This window comes from Lipotes vexillifer, unplaced genomic scaffold (genome assembly GCF_000442215.2).
Source record: "Lipotes vexillifer unplaced genomic scaffold, Lipotes_vexillifer_v1.1 scaffold645, whole genome shotgun sequence".
NCBI lineage: Eukaryota > Metazoa > Chordata > Mammalia > Artiodactyla > Lipotidae > Lipotes > Lipotes vexillifer.
This window is the reverse complement of record NW_006777439.1, coordinates 3,631,275-3,656,166: the sequence shown is the minus strand read 5'-3', so window position 1 is coordinate 3,656,166 and position 24,892 is coordinate 3,631,275. Positions and strand designations below refer to the sequence as shown.

General features: G+C 38.0%; 1 protein-coding gene across 1 annotated transcript in view; it reads left to right on the top strand.

The window, feature by feature from the left end:
* The first annotated feature begins 8,786 nt into the window (after positions 1 to 8,786).
* The window catches only part of LOC103072730 (dual 3',5'-cyclic-AMP and -GMP phosphodiesterase 11A), a 269,197-nt gene continuing 253,091 nt past the window's right edge, over positions 8,787 to 24,892 (top strand). Inside the window, exons 1-2 of the mRNA XM_007451103.1 lie at positions 8,787 to 8,876; positions 14,826 to 14,966. Of these exons, the coding sequence (XP_007451165.1) occupies positions 8,790 to 8,876; positions 14,826 to 14,966 (228 nt within the window). The 5' untranslated portion in view covers positions 8,787 to 8,789. The remainder of the gene's footprint in view (positions 8,877 to 14,825; positions 14,967 to 24,892) is intronic.

Sequence of the window (24,892 nt, the reverse complement as noted above, 5' to 3'; positions counted from 1 at the left end):
ATAGGAGAATGAAGTCAGAGGCAAAAGGAATTAGACGTGGACCAAAATGCAAGAGTGAGGTAGGAGAAGGAAGTAAGCAGGAGGAAGTTTCTCAGCTACCTTAAATATCTGGCTGTACCAAGTTTGTTGTCTTTTCTAGCTAACTCTTGGTCAAAGGTTAATCCTTGCATGGCCAACCCACCTTATTTTGTAGGATTCTTATATTGTATGAATAAATCAATCCTTAGAGGGAAATTGTAAAAAAAAGAGGATTAGAAGGCCAAAGACTGAATCTGGAATTATAACTTAAATGGGAGAATCAGAAACACAGAAAGAGAAATAGGAGTGTATAGTACATGGAAACCAAGGTTTTAATATCTAGCTCGTGATCAAGTGTTAAAGGCTTCAGAGAGAACTTAGAATAGTTGATGGATCTTATGATCTTGTGATCGGAAAGTTATAGACAATCTTCCTGTAGACTGAAGGTTGTAAGCTAGAAGGTAGGATGTGAGGACCTGAAGACAAGCAGATGTAGGTCACACAGTGAAGATGGAAACAGCAATACCAGGTGAAGGGGAACACATTCCCCTTTGAAGGGAGAGGAGAGGAGTTGGACACAGGAGACAGAAATGATGATGATAGAGAGGAAGGGCCTAAGGTCTCTCAGAAAGGACTGAATGGAAAACTCCAGCAAATGACTTGCCTCCACAGACAAAACATGCCTTTTTCCTTGGGCCTAGGAAAAAAGATATCATCCTGTGTGGACTGATAGTGAGATAAGGTCGAGAGTAGATGAGGAAATATGTTACAACTTTGTATTAAGCCTAAAGTTCTCTGGAATCAGAATAGAAACAAACAAAAAGTCTGGTTAAGCTTTATACAGAAATAACATGTGATAAACAGATAAGCTACAGACTGGGAGAAAATCTTTGCAAAACCCACAGCTTATAAAGGACGGGTATCCAAAATATATAAAGAATTAAAACACAACAATAAGCGAGCAACTCAATTAAAAAATGGGCAAAAGATCTGAACAGATACCTCAGCAAGAAAGATATACAGATAGCAAATAAACATATGAAAGGATGTTTAACATCACATGTCATGAGGGAACTGCAAATTAAAACAACAAGGAGATACCACAACACACCTGAATGGTTTACAGCAGGCTTTATTCAAAATTGCCAAAACTTGGAAGCAACCAAGATGCCTTTAATAGGTGAATGGATAAACAAACTGTAGTACATCCATATAATGGACTGTTATTCAGTGATTTAAAAAAATGAGCTATCCAACCATGAAAAAAACATGAAGACACCTTAAATGAATATTGCTAAGTGAAAGAAGCCAATATGTAAAGGCTACATGCTGTATGATTCCAACCATATGACATTCTGCAAACAGCAGAACTGTGGGGTCAGTAAAAAGATCACTGGTTGCCAGGGGCTTGGGGAGAGGGAGGGAGGAAAGAATAGACAGAGCACAAGGAATTTTTAGGTCAATGAAACTATTCTGTATGACCTTGTAATGGTGGGTACATGTCATTATACATGTGTCAAAACACACAGAATATGCAACTCAAAGATTGAACCCTAATGTAGACTGTGAACTTTATTTCATAGTAATGTATCAATATTGGCTCACTAATTTTAACAAATGTGCCACACTAACATAAGATGTTAATAATCGGGGAAACTGTATGTTGCGGGAGGGAAGAAGGTATATGGGAAATCTCTGTGCTTTCTACTCAACTTTTGGATAAAACTAAAACTGCTCTAAAAAGTAAAGTCTATTAATTAAAAGAAAATTTTAAAGGAATGAACTATTGATACCTGTTATAACATGGATGAACCCTGTAAACAGTATACTACGTGAAAGCAGTCAGCCAGACACAAAAGGCCAAATATTATGTGATTCCATTTATATAAAATGCCTACTACTTTAAGAACCATGAGTTATAAAAAACAAGGTGCTAGATAAATGAGATGGTTAAAGGAAGTATTGTGCTGCTAATAGGAAGAAATCATGTGACTATGTTTCAATGTAAAGAAAAATGTATGTATTTCTCATCAGAAAATAGTCTAAGAGGATTTTTTTCTGTTCATACATTGTGATATAATAGAATTTTTCTAGCATCAGGGTGTTGATACCATGACTAAATTACTATATAGTGTGTCTTTCTGCATTTATACCTATGCTTGGTAAGTGGAGAGATCATAACAATATTAATAGTTAAGACTCAAGAATGCCTGGATCAAAATGTAGCTTAAACTGATTTCTTACAGGAACTTTGAGTTACAAAGCGAATGGAGCAACTGGGCAGGCTGAGATATGTAGGTCAACCTACTTACAGAAATAACCTTGACAGAGTTACATAGGTAGATATTGCTGTAAAATTTCTTCACACAATGAGAAGGAGTAGGCCAAGTTTACTGAGCTATAATATCTATTCATCTTAGACAAAGCAGTCATAGCTTGTAGACCCATTGGACCATATCACATAGATGGCAATTGCTAAATTATCAAGAGAGTCATGATTTTCAAAAATGAAAGATGGTTAATATTCTTAGAATATAAAGAGTCCTTACTAAGCAATAAAGATAGATGAATGTCCAGTAAGAAAAAATAAATAGGGCACATTAAGAAAAAAAGAGATAACCAAGAAATTACGTAAAGTGTTCAGTATCACTAGTAATCTAATAAATGTGAGTTGATACAAAAATTAGTATTGATTTAATTGATCATATAGACATAATTTTAAAAGGATAATAATACCCAATACATGAGAAGGGCATTACTCTTGGTGGGGATATAAATTGGTAGAGCGTTTTTGGAGGTTGGTTTGGCAGTAGCTCTTAAGTTTTTTTTAATGCACATATTCTGCAACCTTAAAATTTCACTTCTAGGACTCTGTCCAACAGAAGTATTGTCCAGGTGAACAAAGATATATTTGTAAGAAAGTTTATGGCAGTGTTATTTGTAATAAGGAAAAATTGGAAACAATGTGAATGTCTACTAATAGGTACATCCACTCCCTAGAATATTAGGCAGAGATTAAAAGAATTAAGTAACTGACAGTGATTTCCAAGGTATATTGCCAGGTGAAAAAGAAGGCATAGAACATAACTTACAGTCTGATCCCTATTGTGTTTACCACCACCCTAAGCCTAGATATTATATGTATGCAGTTCATAAAAAAGTACCCAGAAGAATACACTGTAAATGCTAATAGCAGTTGTTCCTTGGGAGAGGAGTGGGTAGCAGGACAGGAAACGAAGGGGGATCTGTAGTTATTTTACTGTATGTACTTCTATACTGTTGGATTTTTTTAAACGAAAACTAAAAATGTGTTTATTGTTAGGAGTTATTTAAAAGGGTACACCCATCAATGAATTAACATTAGTAAATCATTCAGAATATTGCCTGATTCAGAGGAAGTGCCACATAAATGTGTGTTAAATAAATAAGTTCAAATATTAGGGCTTTATTTTAAGAAAATAATAATGGGATGTGCAAAGATTTAATTGCAAGGCAACCACTAATCTACTTTGTTTCTCCATGCATTTTCTTTTTCCAGACTACACAATGGGATATTTTTGCATCCATAAAAATTGGCCATTATAAGTGATAGTTGGTTATAAAAAGTGAAAAAAGCAGATAGCAAAATATTACATACAGGATTATTATTATTATATAATACACCTATTCGAGTTTATGTGAAGAGAGAAAGAGAGAGAGGAAAACTTGAGTGATGGTCTCCAAAATATTAATGGTGGTTACCTCTGAGTGGTGGAAATATGAGTACTTTTATTCTCTGTTGAAATCTTATGACAATCCAAATTATCTTAGAAAAGATACAGCTCCTGAAACGGGTTCTTTCAGGGTTTTCCCTTCGATATCTGTGAATAAGGGGGTGGGAATTTAGAACTGCCTGTGGACATGAGAGGGTTATTTTTCTAAAGTCTAGGGAGTGGGGAATGGGGTCACATAGGGATAAGATTATTGGTTGATGTGATTAGTACCCGCATGATTCAGGTACTCAGCAGACCGCAGCCTCTAAAAAGTCCAAGAGAGTATTTGATGTTGTATGGCTACTTGCCAGGAATTGGACTCGACCAGTCTACCGTGGAGAAGCTTGTCCTCTTGTGGGTATTTTAGCCAATACTAGCTTCAAGGAGAGAGGTGAGGATAGGGTGCTCACTCCAATTCTTCTGGGGGCCCAGCTTTAATACCCAGGGGCAGGAGCAGAAGTAGTTACATCCCCCTCTCCTATGAAGAGAAAGTGGAGGACCAGTGAACTTTTACTTCCTCATTTGCCATCTTGCTCTCCTGCATCTTTTGTGAATACAATTCTCCTCCCACCCCATTCTCTTTATGAGTGTTAATTCTTAAAGTGGACAGTTGCAAAAAAACGTGTAATTGGATCATCTACTCCATGCCAATGTCTTTTTAAACAAAGTTGGTACTTAGGCCTCTGTGTATTTTTTGGAGACTTTTCTTCAAAGAGGGCACAGCTCTGAGAGAAAAAGGCATGCTTTAGCCAAGAGTATATACTTTGGTGTGATCTGACAAGATGCATTTGTTATTCTGATTCTTGAAATAAAAACCCGACATATTGTCTTTTCTGAATTTGCATAGAAACAAAATTACAGTGAACTAAACTATACCTCTGGAAGCAGGAATTTCCTCTGGAGTTTCTAGAAAACTTCAAACTAATTTTTTACTATTTCAAATATTCTATTTCTGAAAGATGTAGAAGGTGTTTCATTATGTGAAAATACTGTGACTGTTTCCTATTTTGATAACTTATTTTCCAAATTACTCTACTTGAGGAGTTTATTTAGCTTTTGAATTACAATTATGAAAACATCCCCAGTTCCAAAATCAGTGTGGCTTGAATCAGTGAAGCTTTGCCTTATAGTTAATGCCTGAGGGCAGAAGTGACTTGAGAGCACAAAACTCAGGATCTGCACAGAGAAAGGAGGTGTTGCTGGGAAATCCCCTCACCCATTAATTTGGCTGACAGTGATGTGGCCCCTCCAGCTGTGTTGCTTTCAGGAGTGAGGTCCATAAAGGGGATGGCCCCAGGCCCCTCACTGTGAACCTCCAGTGTAGACCTCCAGTGTTCTTTAATGATATATAATTGGACCAGACCAGACCATGGGGCTTGAATAGCCTTTCTCTGTGGTCTGCAAGTTTGAAAGTGCTCAGTACCTACTGTCTTTCTTTAGGATATTGATGGACAGTCCCAGTGCTCAGATTTTATGCTTATTAGTGATACTTTTCATGAGTTTCCAGGGCTAAAGTGACTTTTTCACACTGTTTAATGATTTTCAGTTTAACTACATTTCTGAGTGGGATGTTGTAAAGATTAATTAGCCAATGTTCATAAAGTGCTTTCAAGCTGAAAAGTGCTGCACAAGGGTGTACAGATTCATTATCTTCTTAGTCATTAAGGCTTTTTAGATCTTTTGGCATTCAGAAACTAGATGGTGAAGGCCAAATTAGTATTTTTTCTTGGAGGAGGGGGATTTCAGAAAGAGCAGAATAGAACAGTATATCTTTTTCTAAAAAAGACATCTTTGACACTGGAATGGAAAAAAGATATAAAAATATTTTTATTTTTCATTATCTCCTATTTCCATAATGCTTCAGCTTCTTCTTACTCCCTTCTTTCAAAATGTATTTGACCACTTCTCCTGCACATTTATTTAGAAATTCTATAGATTGTCATATAGTTATGCATAATGGAGCTGAGTGTGGCCCCAGAGTGTTGAATTGTTGTGCCAGTGAATGACACAGTATAGATCATTCCCTTGGTAAGTAAAGACCCCCTCTCAGTTTGCAGTGTGTCATGAAGGTATGTATCATCTCCATCAATAGTAATCTTCAGTTTTATGTGTGTGTATATATATATATATTTCACATGTTCCTTTAGTCATTTTCTTCTTCCTACTTGCTTGACCTATAAACCACCTTATATAATACTTGGCCCCAGAAGGCAACTAAATACAGGAAGGAAGGAAGGAAAGAAGGAAGGAAGGAAGGAAAGAAGGAAGGAAGGAACGGAGGAAGGAAGGGAGGGAGGAAGGAAAGAAAGGAGGGAGGGAGAGAGGGAGGAAGGAAGGAAGAAGTGGAAAGTTAACCATATCTTCTCTCTTCCACCTCCATCATAGTCACTGTCTCCACGGTAGAAAAGAAACCCCAGAAAACTGCAAGGAAGGTGCTCTGTGTGTGTGTAAGTGATGTTGAAAGTGGTCCCATTCTGGCTAAAGGCAGGGAAATTCTGGCAGTATATCTGGCAGCTTTAGGTCAACAGCTTTATACGACTTATCAATACTTCCTAAGGCATGAGGGGTACTGGGAGGAAGAGCAGGTGACAGAAATAACATCTAGTTCTAGAAGGCAACATGTTGTAAGGAATGATCACCAGTTGTAGAATTAGATGACCTGAGTTCCTTTGTAGGTTTGAGCAAGTTTCCTGGGTTTCCTGATCTCTAAAATGTACATAATGTTCCTCCATGAGGAGGTGATGTGAGATTCAAATGAAGAAATGAAGTGAGAGTGTCTGGCACATGGCAGGTCCTCATTAAATATTAGTTTATTTTGAATCAGAGTCAGTGAAGGAATTTATCCTGAAAATATCTGTAAAAATAAATTCATTGATTTTTTTTAAACCTCTATTCAAAACCTTAATTCTCCCTTCTTTAAAAGTGGGGTCTCAGCTATCCCTCACACCTATCAGAATGGCTGTCATCAAAAAGCCCACAAATAACAAATGTTGACAAAGATGTAGAGAAAAGGGAACCTTTGTACACTGTTGGTGGGAACATAAATTGATGCAGCCACTGTGGAAAACAGTATGGCGGTTTCTCAAAAAGCTAAAAATAGAACTACCATATGACTCAGCAATCCCACTCCTGGATTGATATCTGAAAAAAGCAAAAACACTAATTCGAAAAGATACATGCACCCCAATGTTCATAGCAGCATTATTTACAATAGCCAATATATGGAAGCAACCTAAGTGTCCATCAACAGAGGAATGGATAAAGAAGATGTGGGGTGTGTGTGTGTATGTGTGTATACACACACATACACACACACACACACACACACAATGGAATACTACCCAGTCATAAAAAAAAGAAATGAAATTTTGCCATTTGCAGCAACATGGATGGACTTGGAGGGCATTATGCTAAGTGAAATAAGTCAGGCAGAGACAGACAAATACTGTATGTTATCACTTACATGTGGAATCTAAAAAATAAAACAAACTAGTGAATATACCAAAAAAGAAGCAGACTCACAGATATAGAGAACAAGTTAGTGGTTACCAGTGGGGAGGGAGACAAGATAGGGGTAGGGGATTAAGAGGAACAAAGTATTATGTATAAAATAAGCTACAAGGATATATTGTACTACACAGGGAATATGGCCAAAATTTTATAATAACTATGAGTGGAACATAACCTTTAAAAATTGTGAATCACTATGTTGTACAACTGAAACATATAATATTCTACATCAACTATATCTCGGTAAAAAGTGGGGTCTCAGCATTCACTTCTACAAAATTCTGAATTACTTTTAGGGATACTCTGTCAGAGTTGAGTATGCCCAGGTAGCCAAAGCAAGATTTTAATAGGAAAGAAATGATAGGGATTGTGAAGTGCCAATCATCTTTTGTTCACCTCCAGCCCCTCTACAAAAGCACCTCCCACTCCAGGTAATTCTGTTCTGGGTATCCCAGGGGTGTCTCACGCTTGCTCCTGGGTGGATCTGCCTCTGCTGTTTTCATCCCTCACCCATGGTGAGCACTACACTGCCCTCTCCTGGGCATGGAAGGAACTGCTCGGTTTTGCTGCTGCCTCTTGACCTGGCATCATGGTGCGTGTGTGAAAGAGAGACAGAGAGAGAAACTGACTGTCATATAAAACATGCCCACATGCCCTTTTCCCTCTACTTTAGAAAATCCCAAAGCATTGTCTCTTTTCACAGTGTCCTACGTTGTGAAGAGTTTACGGAAAGAATTCTTTCGGTTTTTACTTGAGACATTCTCTCTCTGTCTCTCTGGAATCAGAGATTCTGGAGATGAATTCGAGTGAGAGTGCCAGGAATTACTGAGAATTGCTAGACCTAGCTCCCCTGTGATAAGAAAATCTTTGTTAGGGTCAGGCCCATCGCACGTGGCTGTTTCTTCCCGTAGGAGGAGTGCTCTCTTAGAGGGTACCCAGCCTTTCCTGGGTAGTTATAGCAACAGAGCAGTGGGTTCAATTTGAACCCTTCTGCATGAGGCTCCTAGGCCCTCTGGCACCTAAGTTCCTACTGGGCCCATCCTAACAGGGATGCTTAAGTCTGTAGCTGACAGAGTTCTAGCATCCAGCTGAGATCCTTGCTATGGATACATATGTACAAAGAAATTGGCTTATATCCTGCCTACCTCCAAGTGTGAGTATGGGCACTGCCTTAAATTCTAAATATATCAGACTTCATTTACTCATTTTTCATTGATGAAGGAAGGAATACAAAGATGATTTAGATACAGTTCCTGTATCATAGCCATCACAGTCTGTTGCTTCACTTTATATCTTCATAGCTGTGACTGTTCCTAGTTAAAGCTTGACTGTCCCTAGTTAACTCTGAAAAATATTCCTTCTGAAGTTAAGATACTAGTATCAACAACACCATACTCAATCTCTGTGGTTGAAAAGATAGTATTGAAATCAGGCACATGAAGGAAATGTGGAATTTAGTTCCATATTTTTATGTTTTAATGTTCATAACACTCTCTTTGCCCCCAGGTTATGCAGATGTATCTTCCGTTTTGCGGAATTGCCATATCTAATGCTCAGCTATTTGCTGCCTCAAGGAAAGAATATGAAAGAAGCAGGGTGAGTAGAAAGAAACATTGCTGACAACCCTCAAAGCTCTCTTTCAAGTGTCTGTGAGTCATTATGTCTTTTAAAAACAGCGGATGATCTTTGAATAGTCCAGGAATCCTTTTTATTTGTATAATCCTTCAAGTCTATGGTTGAAGATCCCCTTTAAACAATAAACCCAAATGGAAGTGCATATAAATTCTCTGTTGTTGTTTGCAGGAAATAGCTTCTTTTAAAAAGGAAATTAATTTCACATTTATACTTCAAGGCAGCAGATATATTCTTGCTTACTTATAGCTTTGAAACAATAACACAATTTAGTGATTTTTTTTGCAATTTAATTCCCTTAAGAAGCAAGGTATGTTACAAATGATTTCACCGCACCTCACAAATTTTGAATTGAAAGTTTTCCTGGAAGAGCATCACAAGGTAACCAGACAATAATGCTACAAACACCATCTTATAGGATTATAAAGAAACTCACATAGAGGGATTGATCTCATATACCTTCACCAATTATAGGGTTAAATAGTAAAAAACAAAACAAAACAAAAACAAAGACTGGTGCTCAAATAATTGCAAAATGATCAAATACAGATTAAATTATATTAGGCTCACTGTACTTTTAAATATAGGGAAGTTACTGTCACAAGTTAGAAATATATTTAACAAGAAGATGTTCAGAAAGGTTGGAAACCCTCAGTTAATTGGTAATCAGATTGATTAAAAGTTTCATTTGCTAAGCATTATGATTTATGAATATTTCACAGGAAACAATTGACAGCTACAGCTATCTTCTTTAGCACAGCATACCACCTCTTTCTCTTACTTGGATCCTGTTGTCATCTTTAGCCCCATGTCTTACCATTTTCCTCCTTTCATTGGACATCCCAGCAATACAGTCCCCAATTTCCAGAAAACAGTCTGTTTCACTTTCTCATTCCCTTAGTAATATTTCTTCCTCTGCCTTCAATGCCTCATGTCCACCTTCTTCCTCCCACTGCTTTTGCCTTGCATTTCCTTCAGGACCCAGCACAGTCTTCCACTTAATCTTTCCTTTGCTTGTTGTTTTGCCTTATATATACCACCACTGTTTTATTGTGGGCACTTACCACACTGTATAATATGTATTGATGGCCCTCCTCTCCAACTACATTTTAAATTCCTTAAGGAACACTTCATGAATTATGAATCTTTGCATCCTCATGTGTTCATTTATGCACTCAACAAATATTTATTTTGTGGTACTCTTCAGACACTGTCTGTCCAAAGCCCCTGCCTTCATAGAACTTACTATTTTAGTGGGAACAGTAGATAAGAGACAAACGAGCAAATAAAAATTAATATAGTATCAGGTAGTGGTAAGTGCTATAAAGAAGAATGAAGTGATGTAATGGAATACAGACTGGTTGCTGCAGGATAGTTTTGGAGGATGTTTATTTCAGAAGGTGATCAAGAAAGTGTCTATAGAGAGATGATATTTGAGCAGAGACCTGAATTAAATGAAGGAGTAAAGCCACACAAAGATCTGGGAAGAACATTCCAGGCAGTGGAAATATCAAGTGCAAATGCCTTGGGGTAGGAGAAACCTTGGTCCATGTGTCTACAGAGCACAGAGGAGAGACCTCAAATAGCCAAAACAATCCTGAGAAAGAAGAACAAAGCTGGAGGCATCACACTTCTTGATTTAAAACTATACTTCAATGCTATAGTAAACAAAATAGTATGGTACTGGCACTAAAAACAGACACACAGACCAATGGAATAGAATCAAGAGCCCAGAAATAAACTCATGCATATATAGTTAACATCTATTTGACAAGGGAGCCAAGAATACTCAATGGGGAAAAGGTAGTTTTTTTTTCAATAAATGGTGTTGAGAAACCTGGATATTCACATGCAAAAGAATGAAATTAGACCTCTATCTTACATCACTCACAAAAATTTACTTGAAAAAGATTAAACACTTAAATGTGAGACCTGAAACTGTAAAACTCCTAGAAGAAAATGTAGGGGGAAAGCTCCAATGATTTTTTTTGGATCTGATATGAAAGCTCAAACAACAAAAGCAAAAATAAAGTGGGACTACATCAAACTAAAAAGCTTCTTCACAGCAAAAGAAACAGTCAACACAACGAAGAAGCAACCTATGGAATGCGAGAAAGTATTTGCAAATCATACGTATCAATAAGGGGTTAATATCCAAAATTTATCAGGGACTCATACAACTCAATAGCAAAAAAAAAAATTAATCCAATTAAAAAATAGGCAGAGGGGGCTTCCCTGATGGCGCAGTGGTTGAGAGTCTGCCTGCCGATGCAGGGGACACGGGTTTGTGCCCCGGTCCGGGAAGATCCCACATGCCACGGAGCGGCTGGGCCCATGAGCCATGGCCGCTGAGCCTGCGCTTCCGGAGCCTGCGCTCCGCAACAGAAGAGGCCACAACAGTGAGAGGCCTGCATACCGCAACAAAAAAACAAAATGAAATAAAAAAAAATAGGCAGAGGATTTGAATAGACATTTTTCCAAAGAAGACATACAAATGGCCAATAGACACATGAAAAGATGCTCAACATCATTAGGGAAATGCAAATTAAAACTATAATGAGATATCACCTCATACTTGTTAGAATGGCTATCATCAAAAAGATAAGAGATAACAAGTGTTGGTGAGGATGTGGAGAAAAGGGAACCCTCTGTGCACTGTTGATGGGAATATAAATTGGTATAACCATTACAGAAAACAATATGGAGGTTCCTCAAAAAATTAAAAATAAAATTACCATATGATCCAGCAACTCCACTCCTGAGTATATATCCAAAGGAAATGAAATTACTAGCTCAAAAATATCTGCATTCCCATGTTCATTGCAATATTATTTACAATAGCCAAGACATGGAAACAACCTAAGTGTCCACTAATAGATGAGTGGATAAAGAAAATTGTGATACACACACACAATGGAATGTTATTTAGCCATAATACAGAAGAAAATCCTGCCATTTGTGACACGATGGATGAAACTTGAGGGCACTGTGCTAAGTGAAATAAGTCAGACAGAGAAAGACAAATACTATATTATCTCACGTATATGTTGGATCTATGGAAAGCAGAACTCAAAGAAGCAGAGTGTAGTATGGTAGTTGCCAGGCATTGGGGTGTGAGGGGAAAGGAGAAATGTTGGTCAAAGTATACAAACTTCCAGTTGTAAGATGAATAAATTCTGGAGGTCTGGTGTTCAGCATAGTGACTATAGTTAATGATACTGTATTATGTACTTGAACATTGCTGAGAGAATAAATCTTAATGTTCTTACCACACAAAAAATGTAATTATGTAAGGTGATGGGTGTGTTAGCTAACCTTAGTGTAGTAATCATTTTGCAGTATATAGGTGTATCAAATCATCACATTGTACACCATAAACTCACACAAAGTTTTATGTCAATTATATCTCAATAAAACTGGGGGGAGGAGAAATAATGTTGGTCAGTGAGAAGTGAGAGATTATACAAAAAAATTAGCAGTAAGATATATAAGGCTTACTGATATTGGAAATGAGTGAAAACGACTTTAGGCTTGTACAGGTGGCAAGTAAACAGTTGGATACAGGAATCTAGAGTTTTGGGGAGATGTGAAGACTCGAGATTAATATTTGGGAACCATCAGCATATAGATGGTATTTAAAACTAGGCTACAGGTGGGGAAAATATATGGGTAAGAAAGGGAAGAGGTCTAAGGATGAGCCCAGGAGCAAAAAAGGTCATAAGAAGAAGGAGGTGGGGAAATGCAAGTGACATCAAGAAGCAGGGAGTATTCAGCTGTGTGCAAGGCTTCCAATGTCTGTTGAATTGCATGTCATCCTAGATTTTCTTCTTTTTTTCTCCTATTTTGGAGCTAGTCTGCATTGTTATTTGTGAAACTTTTATCACCTGTTAGTAAAGCAGAAATTTTTAATTAGAAACAGTAAAATTACTATAATGTGATTTGTCAGTGCAAAACTCAAGGCACAATTAGTTTTTCCTCTGAGATAAATGTTCTTGTATACGGGTCCCAGAGGCCCCATCCATGCAGTCACAACAAATTGAAAAGTTAAATAATTCAGTTAATAGTTAAATAGTTCAGTTAATATGATCCATCTGAAGAAATAGTCTGGATGATTAAGGAAATAATGTCTTCTCCCTTAATAACAGGGGATTTTGTTGGTAATTATGCAGACAGTTGCCTCATTTTTAATGTTATATTTGCACATGAAATTATTGCACATTGACCTCTTACAGAGATTTGCTGTCCAAATGCCAAACGGACATGATACACGTAAAACTTTTTTCACCTCCTGGTGTTTCTCTTTGCTTTGGGTTCATAGAGCAATGCATGGCCCTTAGCCATAGTCACAAGCTCTCTTTAGAGAAAACGCTACCCAAGATATTGGGTCCTCTTTTAGATGCTCAGTGAACTAGACTCATTTCATGGATCTCTTAACTCATTCAAATGCTTTTCTACCTGAATAGACTCAGAGAAGAAATATTCACATGTTTCAAATGGTTTCAGGACAAATCAAATTCATTACCAAAGTTGAAAATTAGTCAACACCATCTACCAGAATAGATGTGAATTTGAAAACCCATGAAATCCTTTTGTGACAGGTCAGACTGGAGAGTGCACATCTTATTAAATTCTATTGAATAAAGCAGCCTCTGGTCAATTCACTGGCTGTGTAATTTTCTGATTGCACTCTGATAGAGGCATAATATCTGCCACCTGTAAATGGACCACTATTCCTCCATCTCCAGAAATATCCATGTAATTAAAAATTCTAAATAAATATTATCTCAATGCATAAATTGTAAGCTAACTTAGCTGGATAGAATGACAAGTTGTTACAATTTCATTTTTAAATGAGTATACAGTTTTCAAGTTAGAATTTAAGTTTTTTCTTTAATTTTTGTGCTTTTCATTCTATTGTTTTAATAGAAGTTTTAATAGTGATTTCTTTTTGAGAAGTATAGTGGTATTTAAATGTTCTCCTGGAAAGATTGGGATGAAGCAATACTTCTTGTGTAGAGGGATTAATGGAGTTTTTATATATATTTTTGAAGGCTCTGAAACTTAACTAGTATATGCCACTATGATTCTTAGAGTTCTGTGAGAGATGGGTATTAGTGAAAATAAGTCTTGAGTTTGACCATGAAGCTGTTTCTTCTGGTTGGTGAGGAAGAGACGCTTTGTAATTTTCTGAAATAAATGTGCATTAGAGAGAATCAGGTATCTGTTATTCATAAAATGTTGGTTGTATACCTAGTCACATTGCAGAAAAACTACTGTAGGAGGGGAAAAGCCTATCAATAATGATTATATGAGATCATGTCATTAACTATATGGAATATAGTCATACAGATATATGAGGAATTTATGTGGGATTATATGGACTGGCACTATTCTCAAGTTACATTTTACAATTCAAGACTGTGTTATAGGGACTTCCCTTGTGGTGCAGTGGTTAAGAATCTGCCTGCCAACACAGGGGACACGGATTCGAGCCCTGGTCGGGGAAGATCCCACATGCCGCGGAGCAGCTAAGCCCGTGTGCCACAACTACTGAGCCTGTGCTGTAGAGCCCTCAAGCCACAACTACTGAGCCCACGTGCCACAACTGCTGAAGCCTGTGTGCCTAGAGCCCGTGCTCCGCAACGAAGAGTAGCCCCCGCTCGCTGCAACTAGAGAAAGCCTGCGCGCAGCAACGAAGACCCAACATAGCCAAAAATAAATAAATTTACATATAAAAAAAGACTATGTTATAAAATGAAATGATGGAAGTGTGTCAAAACAACCATAAACACTATAAAAATTAGCCACACAAAAATGTTTATATTTTTATAGCAAAGACTAAATGGAATTTTGAGAGAAAAATTTTAATTCAGTCCCTTAGCCACCTAAATACATCCACTTTATCTTTCCTAGGCTTTGCTAGAGGTGGTTAATGACCTCTTTGAAGAACAGACTGACCTGGAGAAAATTGTCAAGAAAATAATGCATCGGGCCCAAACACTGTTGAAATGTGAACGCTGTTCTGTTTTACTCCTAGAGGACATCGAATCACCAGTAAGTCGTCTTTTATCTGTCATCTGCGTTAATGAAGTAAAGTTTAGTTTAGTTTAGTTGTAATTAAGTTTGTGAAATCGTGACTTGAACCACTCTTTTGTGACTCTTCTAACCATGAGGTGAGGTGACTTTTTATAAAAGTAAAATTTTTTATTTCCTTTACATGTTTTTTCGGTCTTGATCTGCTGTCACCTGAGAAACATAGACCCTTCCACTGATAGGGGACCTTCGACGTCTAGCCTAGCCCTGTGTATACAGATGAGGCAGCTAAGGGTTGGAAGGGTTTGCCCAAACTCACACAGCTGAATAGAAGAGAAGCTTGGGTGTCAGCCTCTCATTGTACCCACCCAGCAAGGGAAGGCCCTCAGCACTGGTGGGCATGGATTGCAATCCACACAGTGCTCCACAGCCCTTTTCTGGGGGTGGGGTGAGGAGAAGCAAACGAACCCTGGGGAAGCAGTGCCCTTTGTGCTTGAGCTAAGTGGAGCGACCCTGAGCTGGGCCGTGCTCTCCAGTAAAGGTCTGTCCTGCTGCTTCCCAGGTGCAGTTTCCAGGTTCTTCCACTGCTGCTCAGACCTGTGGACACTTGCACAGTGTACTCCAGTCAGGCGGCGGAGGCTCCTTTCCCCCTCACGCAGGGGCTACTCTTACTCTAAGGGCGAGCAGCTAGGTCTCAGCCTCAGGCCTGCCACACCTTGGCTCTCAGGGTCTGTTAGACCCTCTGGCTCTTTGTGGGAAATCTGCTGTTTAAATACATAACAATATTGAAAATAATGATCATCATCAGTCTAACTTCTTGAAAGTTAAATGTCTAACCCTCAACAGCAGTTTAATATCTTTGCCGTGACCTCTCGTCAAAGACCAGGAATTGTCTAGCAATTAAGTGCTGTTTTAATACCTCAGAGGATGATATTTTACCATACTTTACTTAAAAAATGTTATCGTCTTTACCTTTAGGTTTGCTTTCCTCAAAGAATGAGAACCTTAGGATAAATTTTGGAAATTTAATCATAAGTATTGTAAAACTTACAACATTAAGCTTTAAAACAATTTTTTTATTGAAATATAGTTGATTTACAATGTTGTGTTAGCTTCAGGTGTACAGCAAAGTGATTCATGTATGTACATATGTATATATATATATATATATATATATATATATATATATATATGTAACTGAAAACATATATATATTCCTTTTTAGATTTTTTCCCGTTATAGGTTATTACAAGATATTGAGTATAGTTCCCTGTGTTATACAGTAGGTCCTTTTTGGTTATCCAACCTTAAATTTAAAAAAAAATCTGTATATGTTTAAAACGTTTAGGAGTATTTCCCTATATCTTAGCAGAGTTTGGCGTTATTTCTACTCAGCAGGTGTGATTTAAGCAAACAATAGCCTTGCAATTATCCTGCGATTGTGTAAAACTCAGTAGAACCTTGGGAGCACACACACACACACACACACACACCAATAGTGCATATTTGTGAAGCGCTTCCAGATGCTTTGTGAAACATCTGGGCTTATTCAATGCTTACTGCATCCTTATGGGATAGGTATTATTATCATCCTCACTTACAGGTGAGGACTTAAGTCTCCGAGAGTCGAGTGACTTACTAGAGTCTTCCCCACCACCTGACTCTGAAACCCCCAAAAGGAGTGGGAAGAGGTGGGGTGTGCTCGGTGGTTCTTTGCCGGCTGTGGGCTCTCCCTGAGCAAAGGCAGGAAGGGGCAGCGGTTGGGGCTTTTCAGCTTCCAAGGTTCCTGAGCCACTCCCAGGTCCCTGTGAGGGCAAGTGGCTGGGGAACCATGTGGAATCTAAGCAAGGACAAGCTCACTGTTTGCTAGTTCAGTTAAAACAGACATGGAACTAATTTAAACCACCTTAGGGTGGTCACTTTTGTAAATCTTCTAACATGGACTAGTTTTTACCCTCCGGTCTTGCTCTCTGGCAAGTCCGATAAAAAAGTGCAGAAGACAGACAATGATATGGAAAGTGCAGGCAGAGCTGGAGAGAATAACAGCGACAGTAATAGCTTCAGGGTATAAAGTAGGGAGGGGGTCAAAAATCACTCCCTAGACTAGATGACTAGATGGTACATGCATAAAGGTGTTGGTGTAGTACTGAAGGTTAAGAAGACCTTTTCACTATCACAGCTGAACATTCTAAGACTGTAATGTCGGGGTCAGGGCAGAAAATCTGGGCCTAGCCTATCATTTCTTCTTTGCCCAGCCCCTCCCCCTCACAGTAAGGAGGAACTCCTTTACTCCAGAGGGGCAAGGTCTGCAGGTAAAAGTGAACTGTGTGCAGAAAGAGGAGACTAATCTGTTTGGTACCATTTGAGAAGCTGTGAAGATTTTTTGCCGAGGTTACTGCCTGGGGAGGTGGGGTGGGAATGGGGGTATAAATGTGGCATCACCATGCAGAAAACCCATCAATGCTCTGTTTTCCTTTAATACGCTTCTCACCAAAGGTTTGTTGAAACTTCAGACTCAAAGGGATAGCTGTTCTGTGCACTACCCTGATTGTCAGGTAGAAATGATAGGAAGGAGAACAGATACAGTCACTCCATGTGTAAGAGGAGAAGCCAACTCAGGGCACTAGATGCCAAAATCTGGTGCTGGCATAGCAAACAGAAAATCATGCCGAGTCAAAGTTCTCTGGCTGGGACTTTGTCCTCCTCACCTCAGAATGCTGAATGGATGGAATGATATTAAAAACCTTTGTCATCTAGATTTAATCAGGGGTTTGAATGATTATTATAGAGGAACCCAAGCAACACCTATAAATGCTACATGATTTTATTTTACTGATTAAGAGCACACTTAGATTCCTATCCCAATATTAGAAAACAAAGATGGAACTTGACAACATGACTTTTAATTTTGAAAAGTTCATATGGAAAAATAAACATATAAAAGTAGCCAGAAAAAAATTTTTAAAGGCAACAAAGATGTAAAATGGATGAGGTTTTGCCTGTGAAGCTGTTAAAATATATTATAAAACTAGAGATTTGTTCCTTATAAGAAACAACTGGACAGAATAGAGTCCAAAGACCCCTATACATGTGAAAAGCTAGTAAAGACCGTTCTCTTTCCTGTAGAGTTTAGAAAATTATTTCTGAGAAACAGAAGTGTGTTGGAGGACTAGAGAGTTTCAGACTTGAAATGACAGTGTTTTGGGTTTGTTTGCTTTTTTACTGCAAGCATTTCAACAATAAAGATGCTTTTGTAATTATAAAGGAATACATATAAGTTCTCAACGTCACTGAGCAAATCTAGAATTCAGTCATGCCTTGCCCTTGTTACTTATGACCTTTCTTTCTTTATTATCGTCAGCAAACCTATCACTCTCCATCCCTCTCTCCACCCCTCCAGTTAGCCTGGTACGTAGTTTCAGGCAAGGGATTGCACTGAATACAGAGACAAAGAACTCCATCCTGGGTTTGTGAGTGCCAAAATGGGCTTTAAAAAGTTATGACAGAGTTACTATTCTCAAAAAACAAGACTCTTTCATTGGCAAGAACCAGGCTTTCTTAGAGACTTGAAGGAACCAGAGCCTAACGTTGTACCCAAAACAGTAGATTGGAAAGAGAATAGATGAAGCCCTAGACTCTCCCATTCATGAGATGCCCGGACTAAAGTGGGAGAGTTAGAGAGAAGAGGAAATGCGGTTTCCCAGCTCTCCTAGCCCTGCCCAGCCTCAAGGCCACTCATAGTGGAGGTAGGGGGGTGGTGGGGATTGAAAGTCCCCCCAGACCCTGCAACAGGGAAGAAAACTGGAGGTGGCAATATGGGAGGAGCCACGGGACAGCCAGAGCCCCACAAAAGCATGAGGGGCAAATGCAGTTTTCCCATTTCCTGATAGAAGGTAACAGGGGGAGGGCTGAGACCTGAAGAAAGAAGCCTAACTGTCAGGACGAGGGAGGCACAGAGGATGTGACCTGGGCCTGGGGAGCTATAGGTGTAGATATTTAAGCACATCCACTGTTAGGGATGACTAGGCTGAAGATCAGTGAGGCTGTCTTGCCTCTTAGAGGCCAGCCTGGGTGAGAGGGTGACTATAGATCAGCTACTTTGCTCCAAAGAAGCCAAAAAGTTGCATGTCATCCTGGTGAAAATTTCAGTATTAAATGAATTGAATTCTGAAACGATTGAGAAAATCTGAAGTGACTGAGTTAACTGGATTGTCTCTTTTGTCTTCTGTCAGCAAGCAGAACTAGGGTTCAAGACGAGATTCAGTTGCTACAGGAAAATAACATAAGTGACGTTTTGTACAGCTATGTCTGTGGCCTTTGAAATTTATAATTAGTATACAAATTGTATTCTCTAGTCAATCATCTTATACTCAGTACACAAATATGACAAAGCAAGCATTTGAAATTAGATTGGTGGGAAGATTGATGGATTGTCCTACAAATGTTTTGGAAACAAATAGCTGGCAACTTAGGAAAAAACAAATTAAAAAAACTGGATTCTTACCTCATACTTGTCAAAATATAATTTTCTATAAGGCAAAATTGTGACTTTCATGTAAATATTTAATAAATACATATCAAAGATTATTTTTAATTCATTAATTTATGAGGGAACAAATAAGATGTTAAAACAAGTCCAAAGAGCATTTGAGAAGTTAGGTATTTATAGGCAATGTTAGGATAAAATTTCTCAGAGACAAAACTTTTTAGAAACAAAGCAAGTCCATAAACTGTAATCTTTAAGGTTATCTTTTCCGTAGGATAGAAATTTTTAATCAGAGAAAAAAACTACAAATTAACATGTAACTTTATTAAGTCTGGAGTCTTTAATAAGTAGTAACCAAGGATGGGACTTAGTACATTTCTTAGGTCGGGGCTGGCAAATTTTTTTTTGTAAGTTTTCAGATAGTATATTTTTTAGGCTTTGCAAGTCACATGATCTCTGTCGTAGCTACTCATGGTAGCATGAAAGCAGTCTTAGTATGGCTATGTTCCAATAAAACATTATTTATAAAAATAGGTGGTGGGGGACTTCCCTGGTGGTCCAGTGGTTAAGGCTCCGTGCTCCCTATGCAGGGGGCCTGGGTTCGATCCCTGGTCAGGGAACTAGATCCCACATGCATGCCGCAACTAAAAGATCCCGCATGCTGCAACAAAGATCGCACTTGGCAACAGAGATCCCACGTGTGACAACTAAGACCTGGCGCAGCCAAATAAATAAATATTACAAAAAAAAAAGTAGGTGGTGAGCTATATTTGGCAGCAGGCAGTAGTTTTCAGTTCTCTGCCCTAGATAATTCTTATGTGGCCTTTGCTCTCTTATGACATTGAAAGATGAGCTGCCCCCTTTTTTGCTTTATTTCTGTAAGTCAGTATAAATTTCAGATGGATCAAAGACTAAATGTTTAAAAAAAAGTATGTAAAAATACTGGTGAATATTGTTTTATAGTCATTCTGTGGGTAAAGGCTTTCTAAAACATTCATGCAATTCCTTAGAGAATATAAGCACATTAAAACACTTCTATGATTTTGCAGCCATCAGACTGGTAAAGATATAAAAGTATTATAACAGTGAGTATGAGTGTGGTTATGAGAAAATGGACATTATCATTACTGATGATGAGAATTTAAATTGGGGTGACCTTTATGGATATGTTTGGTGAAATATACTTCAATTTTAAAAGGGCCTAGCCTTTGCATGCAGCAATTCTTCTTCTTAAAATTTAGCATAATGAAAGAGATGGAGAAGAAAGTAAAATCAGTATATAAGAATGTTTATTGCAGTATTTACAGTAGTGAAACTATAACTCAAATATCAACAGAAGTTTTATATAATGAAATTCTATATGTCCTTTAAAATAATGATGTATATCTATATTTATAGGAACAATATCCTTGATATATTTTTAATCAAATAATAAAGGAGAAAAAACAAATATAAAAGGAAGTGATTTTTATCAATATATGGGTACATAAATGAGATCATATTTTCACAACTATTAAATTGATGGAATTTAAATTTTCTCCCTTTGAGTTATGTTTCCTTGTATCTTCTCCCTTAGGCAGAGTCAGGAATTTATCACATCATGGGAAAAAAGGGCAGGTACTGGATCTTCCAGTAAGAGAGTGAACTTGAAAGTCGGGTGTCAGGGGAGAGGATCTGCTAAATGGATTTATATTGCCTTTTACCAGTAAAGGACCAACCTGAAAACAAACAAACAAACAAAAAGGACAGGAAGTAAAACTCCATAATCCACAAAAGAAGAAGCATTCACAACCCTATGCTTCCAATCATCTCCCCACCCATGTCACACATAATGGGGGGAGAGCTGCCCAATGCAGTGAAAATTGCGTGGGGTGAAGTAGAAAGCTGAGTGTGGTTGCCTGCATCCAGCTATCTTGGGCAGAGTACAGTGTTCATCAGAACAAGTCGCACATACCTGCTTAGAGCAGTAAGGGCGAGTGCCTGGCCAGGCTCAGGGATGTTTCTTGAGTCATCCTTGCTGCCATAGAGTGGCAGGAGAGGTGGGGTGGAACAAGAAAACTTTCAGACAAGCCATCTTGGAAACAGGGCTGTCAGTGTGTCAGGATAATTGACAGTGTGAGTGACAAGTCACCCTGCAGCTGCTAATATTTGTCAGCTGAAGAGAATTTCATCACACAAAAATATCTATGTTATATGAGACTTCAGAGTAAGCAAGGGAGGCTTCTGCTAGGCAGGGGCTGAAATTGCTGCCAGAGGAGAGTGTTGGTGAGAAGGTACTCAAAGACGATAGACCAAAATTCAAATGCAGTCACCCTAATCCACTCCCCTGAAGTCACCCCTCCTCCATTATTCACTTAAAGATAAGCATAGAACAAAACGTCCCCAGCATGGGGCTAATGCAAAGATACCACAAGAAAAAAGAAGGAAAGGAATGTGAAAACAAAAACCAGATGAAGAACACACCCCAGAAAAATTGCTAACAGTTTTCCATGAAATGAAATTAAAGATAGTGTGATCTCTCAGGGGGAAAAAAAGTGTTCAAAGAAGAGATAAGACTCAAGGAATAAATGATAAGCAGTAAATATTAATAGATAAGAAAACTGAGTTGGCAGAGCTTAGAAAGAAATAGAAGAAAAATATATAACCATGTAGAACTGAATATTACATTTAAAACATCAAAAAAGAAGAGAAGAACTTCTCAAATACTTTCAGGGGCATGGAGGATAAAATTGGAAATGAAATGGAAAATAATACAGAATAAAAAGACAAGATAGAATGATTAAAATGGAGTCAAAATAAAGGAAGTCCAAAATAAGGATAATTGGCATCTCTGAAGAGAACATGACAAATGAAACAGGAAACAAAGTCAAATTATAACAATAGGACATTTTATTGAAATGAAGGCAAACTTGAATTTACAGACTGAAAGAACATATCATTTCAGGAAAAGTTGATGCTCACTGCTTAGTACTGAAACACATTCAGTGATAATGAACTTCAAAGATAATTAAAAAATTCTTTGGGCATCTAGATAAAATCGAGTCACCTATTGGAGGAAAATTCATTCTGGTATTAGTCTTCCTGGTAGCACTCTCCCAGTTCAAGGAGACAACATAGTGATAGCTACCAAGTCCTCAGGGAAAGAAAATATGACTCTACAATTTAAAATCCAGCAAAATTCATATTCAATTATGTAAGCCACAGATAGACACAGAATTTCATCACACAAAAATATCTATGTCATATGGGACATTTATGCATTTTAAATATGCAAAGGAGAGTGCAGGATACATAGTTCCAAGAATCCCTTCCTGAAAAATATGAGAGGTTGAGATCAAGCCAAGCAAGCAATGGAGAAAACATGATAAATAAGAGTAGTATTGAGTATTGAATATAGAGCTAAGGCAAAAAAAACAGTAGGCATATGCTTATAGAGGAACACTGTGCCTAGAGACTAGATCCCTTTTACACTGAGTGGTGTCTAGCCTGCTCTTTGTCTGGGGAGAGATGATACCTCATTGCTCAAATGTTCCCTGCAAACACAATCCTGAGAAAGGAACCAGACAGAGAGCAGGGCCTTGCGGTCTTGGTGTACACAGCCAAGACTTTCCACTCAGCACTATGCCTCTTTCAACAGGTATCTTGGTTGCATGGAATATTTTAATTTTAATGTGTCAAACTTATCAATCTTCCTTTGTGATTTGTGACTTACAGTTTTTGTTTTTAAAAATTCTTTATCTACCTCCATGTTATAATGGCATTCTCTTTTCTTTAATCCATCTGATTTTTATGGGCTTTTATATCCATCTAGACTTTATTTTGTGTATAGTGTAAAGTTGTATGTGTATAACCAATTGTCTCAGAACTATCCCCCCCTCCCCTTTTCTGAATTATATCAAGTCTCCATATATACCTGGGACTGTTTCTGAGCTCACTATTTTGTCCCATTGCTCTATTTGTCTATTTCTAAACCAGTATTACACTTTCTCAATTTCTATAATTTTATAATCCTCTTTGATATTTGATAGGACAAGTCCTCAGTGTTGTTCTTCTTTAAAATTGTCTTGCCTATTCTTGACCTGTTGCCCTTCCATATAAATTTTAAGAGCAGCTTATCAAATTCCATGAAAAACTCTGTAGATTTTGATTGAAATTGCTTTAACTGATAGATTGATTTGTGGGATTTCTGCAAGTAACAGAATCTACAGGGGAAAATGGCTTAAACAATAAGAACATTTGTATCTTAACATGACAGGAAGGCTGCAGAAGGTAGTTCTGGGGATGTTGCAGCAGCAGATAATGTAATCAGTGATCCAGACTTTGTCCTTTTCCTGTGCGTGTCTCAGTGGTTGGCCTTCACCAGCTGGCTTTCACTCTCATGGTCCAAGAGGCTGGCACAGCTCCAGGCAGCATGTCATCCTATAACTGTGTCCCCGAAGAAGAAGGGAAATGTCTTTTTACATATCTTTCTCTTTCTCAGGGAGGAAAGCCTTTTTCAAAAGGGTTTTTTCCTAGCTGATTTTCCCTCCAGACCCATGGTCAAGAACAAGATGTTCAAATCATTTATATTCTCAATATTTTTTTGTTCTTTATCTATCATTCTCTGATAGACGTGTGTTCAGATCTTCAGCATAACTGATTTATCACTATCTTCTTGTCCAATTCTGTAGGTTGTTGACTTAGTTGTCTGTATTAATCCTTATTGTTTATGTGTTTTTGAATTTGGTATTGGAGCTCATTTTAGTGGGAGGGTGTTTTGTTTGTGCCATTGTTTTTTTCATTCTCTCTTGTACTCTTCCCTCCCTGTCTAATAGTTTGCACAACTCCTTTGTCCCTAGTCAGGAAGCAGGTCTTAAATTGATGGCTTGGGTCTCCTGCTGTGTGGTAATATTACACTATACCAGAAGCAGCTTGGTTCAGTTTCTGGGGGTGAAGCTAGGCCACCTGTCTCAAGGGAATGCTTTTAGTCCCCAAACCCCAGTAGAAGCTGAAATCCCAACCATTGCTCCTTGCCTGTTTCTGGACTTGGAGCACAGTAGGTCTAAGTCTTCAGGCTCATGCCTTTAGAGATCTTATTTTTTCTCTCCCCTCTGCTCCCCTCCCCTTATCTTTTCTCTGCCTTTAAACCTCTATATGTCTTTCTGGTTTTTTCTTTCTGTAGTTCATCTATCTTTGTTCTGTTTTTGGAAGAGAGCAGAAGAATCAAAGCATGAACTTATATAGCACCATCTTTTTTGGCATTCCATACACTACTTTTTACACTCAGAAAAAAAGTATCATTTCAGGAAAAAAAATCTGCTCAGTTTCCTCTGAAAATAGCTTTTGCTTTTCTCTATTTTATTAGAATCATTCCTGGAAACAAAAACTTCTGGTTTTTGTGTGTGTGTGATTTGTATATTTTTAAAAGCTGGTTACTGCAGATGTATGGTATTTCATGACCTCTCTACATTTGAGGGAAAGA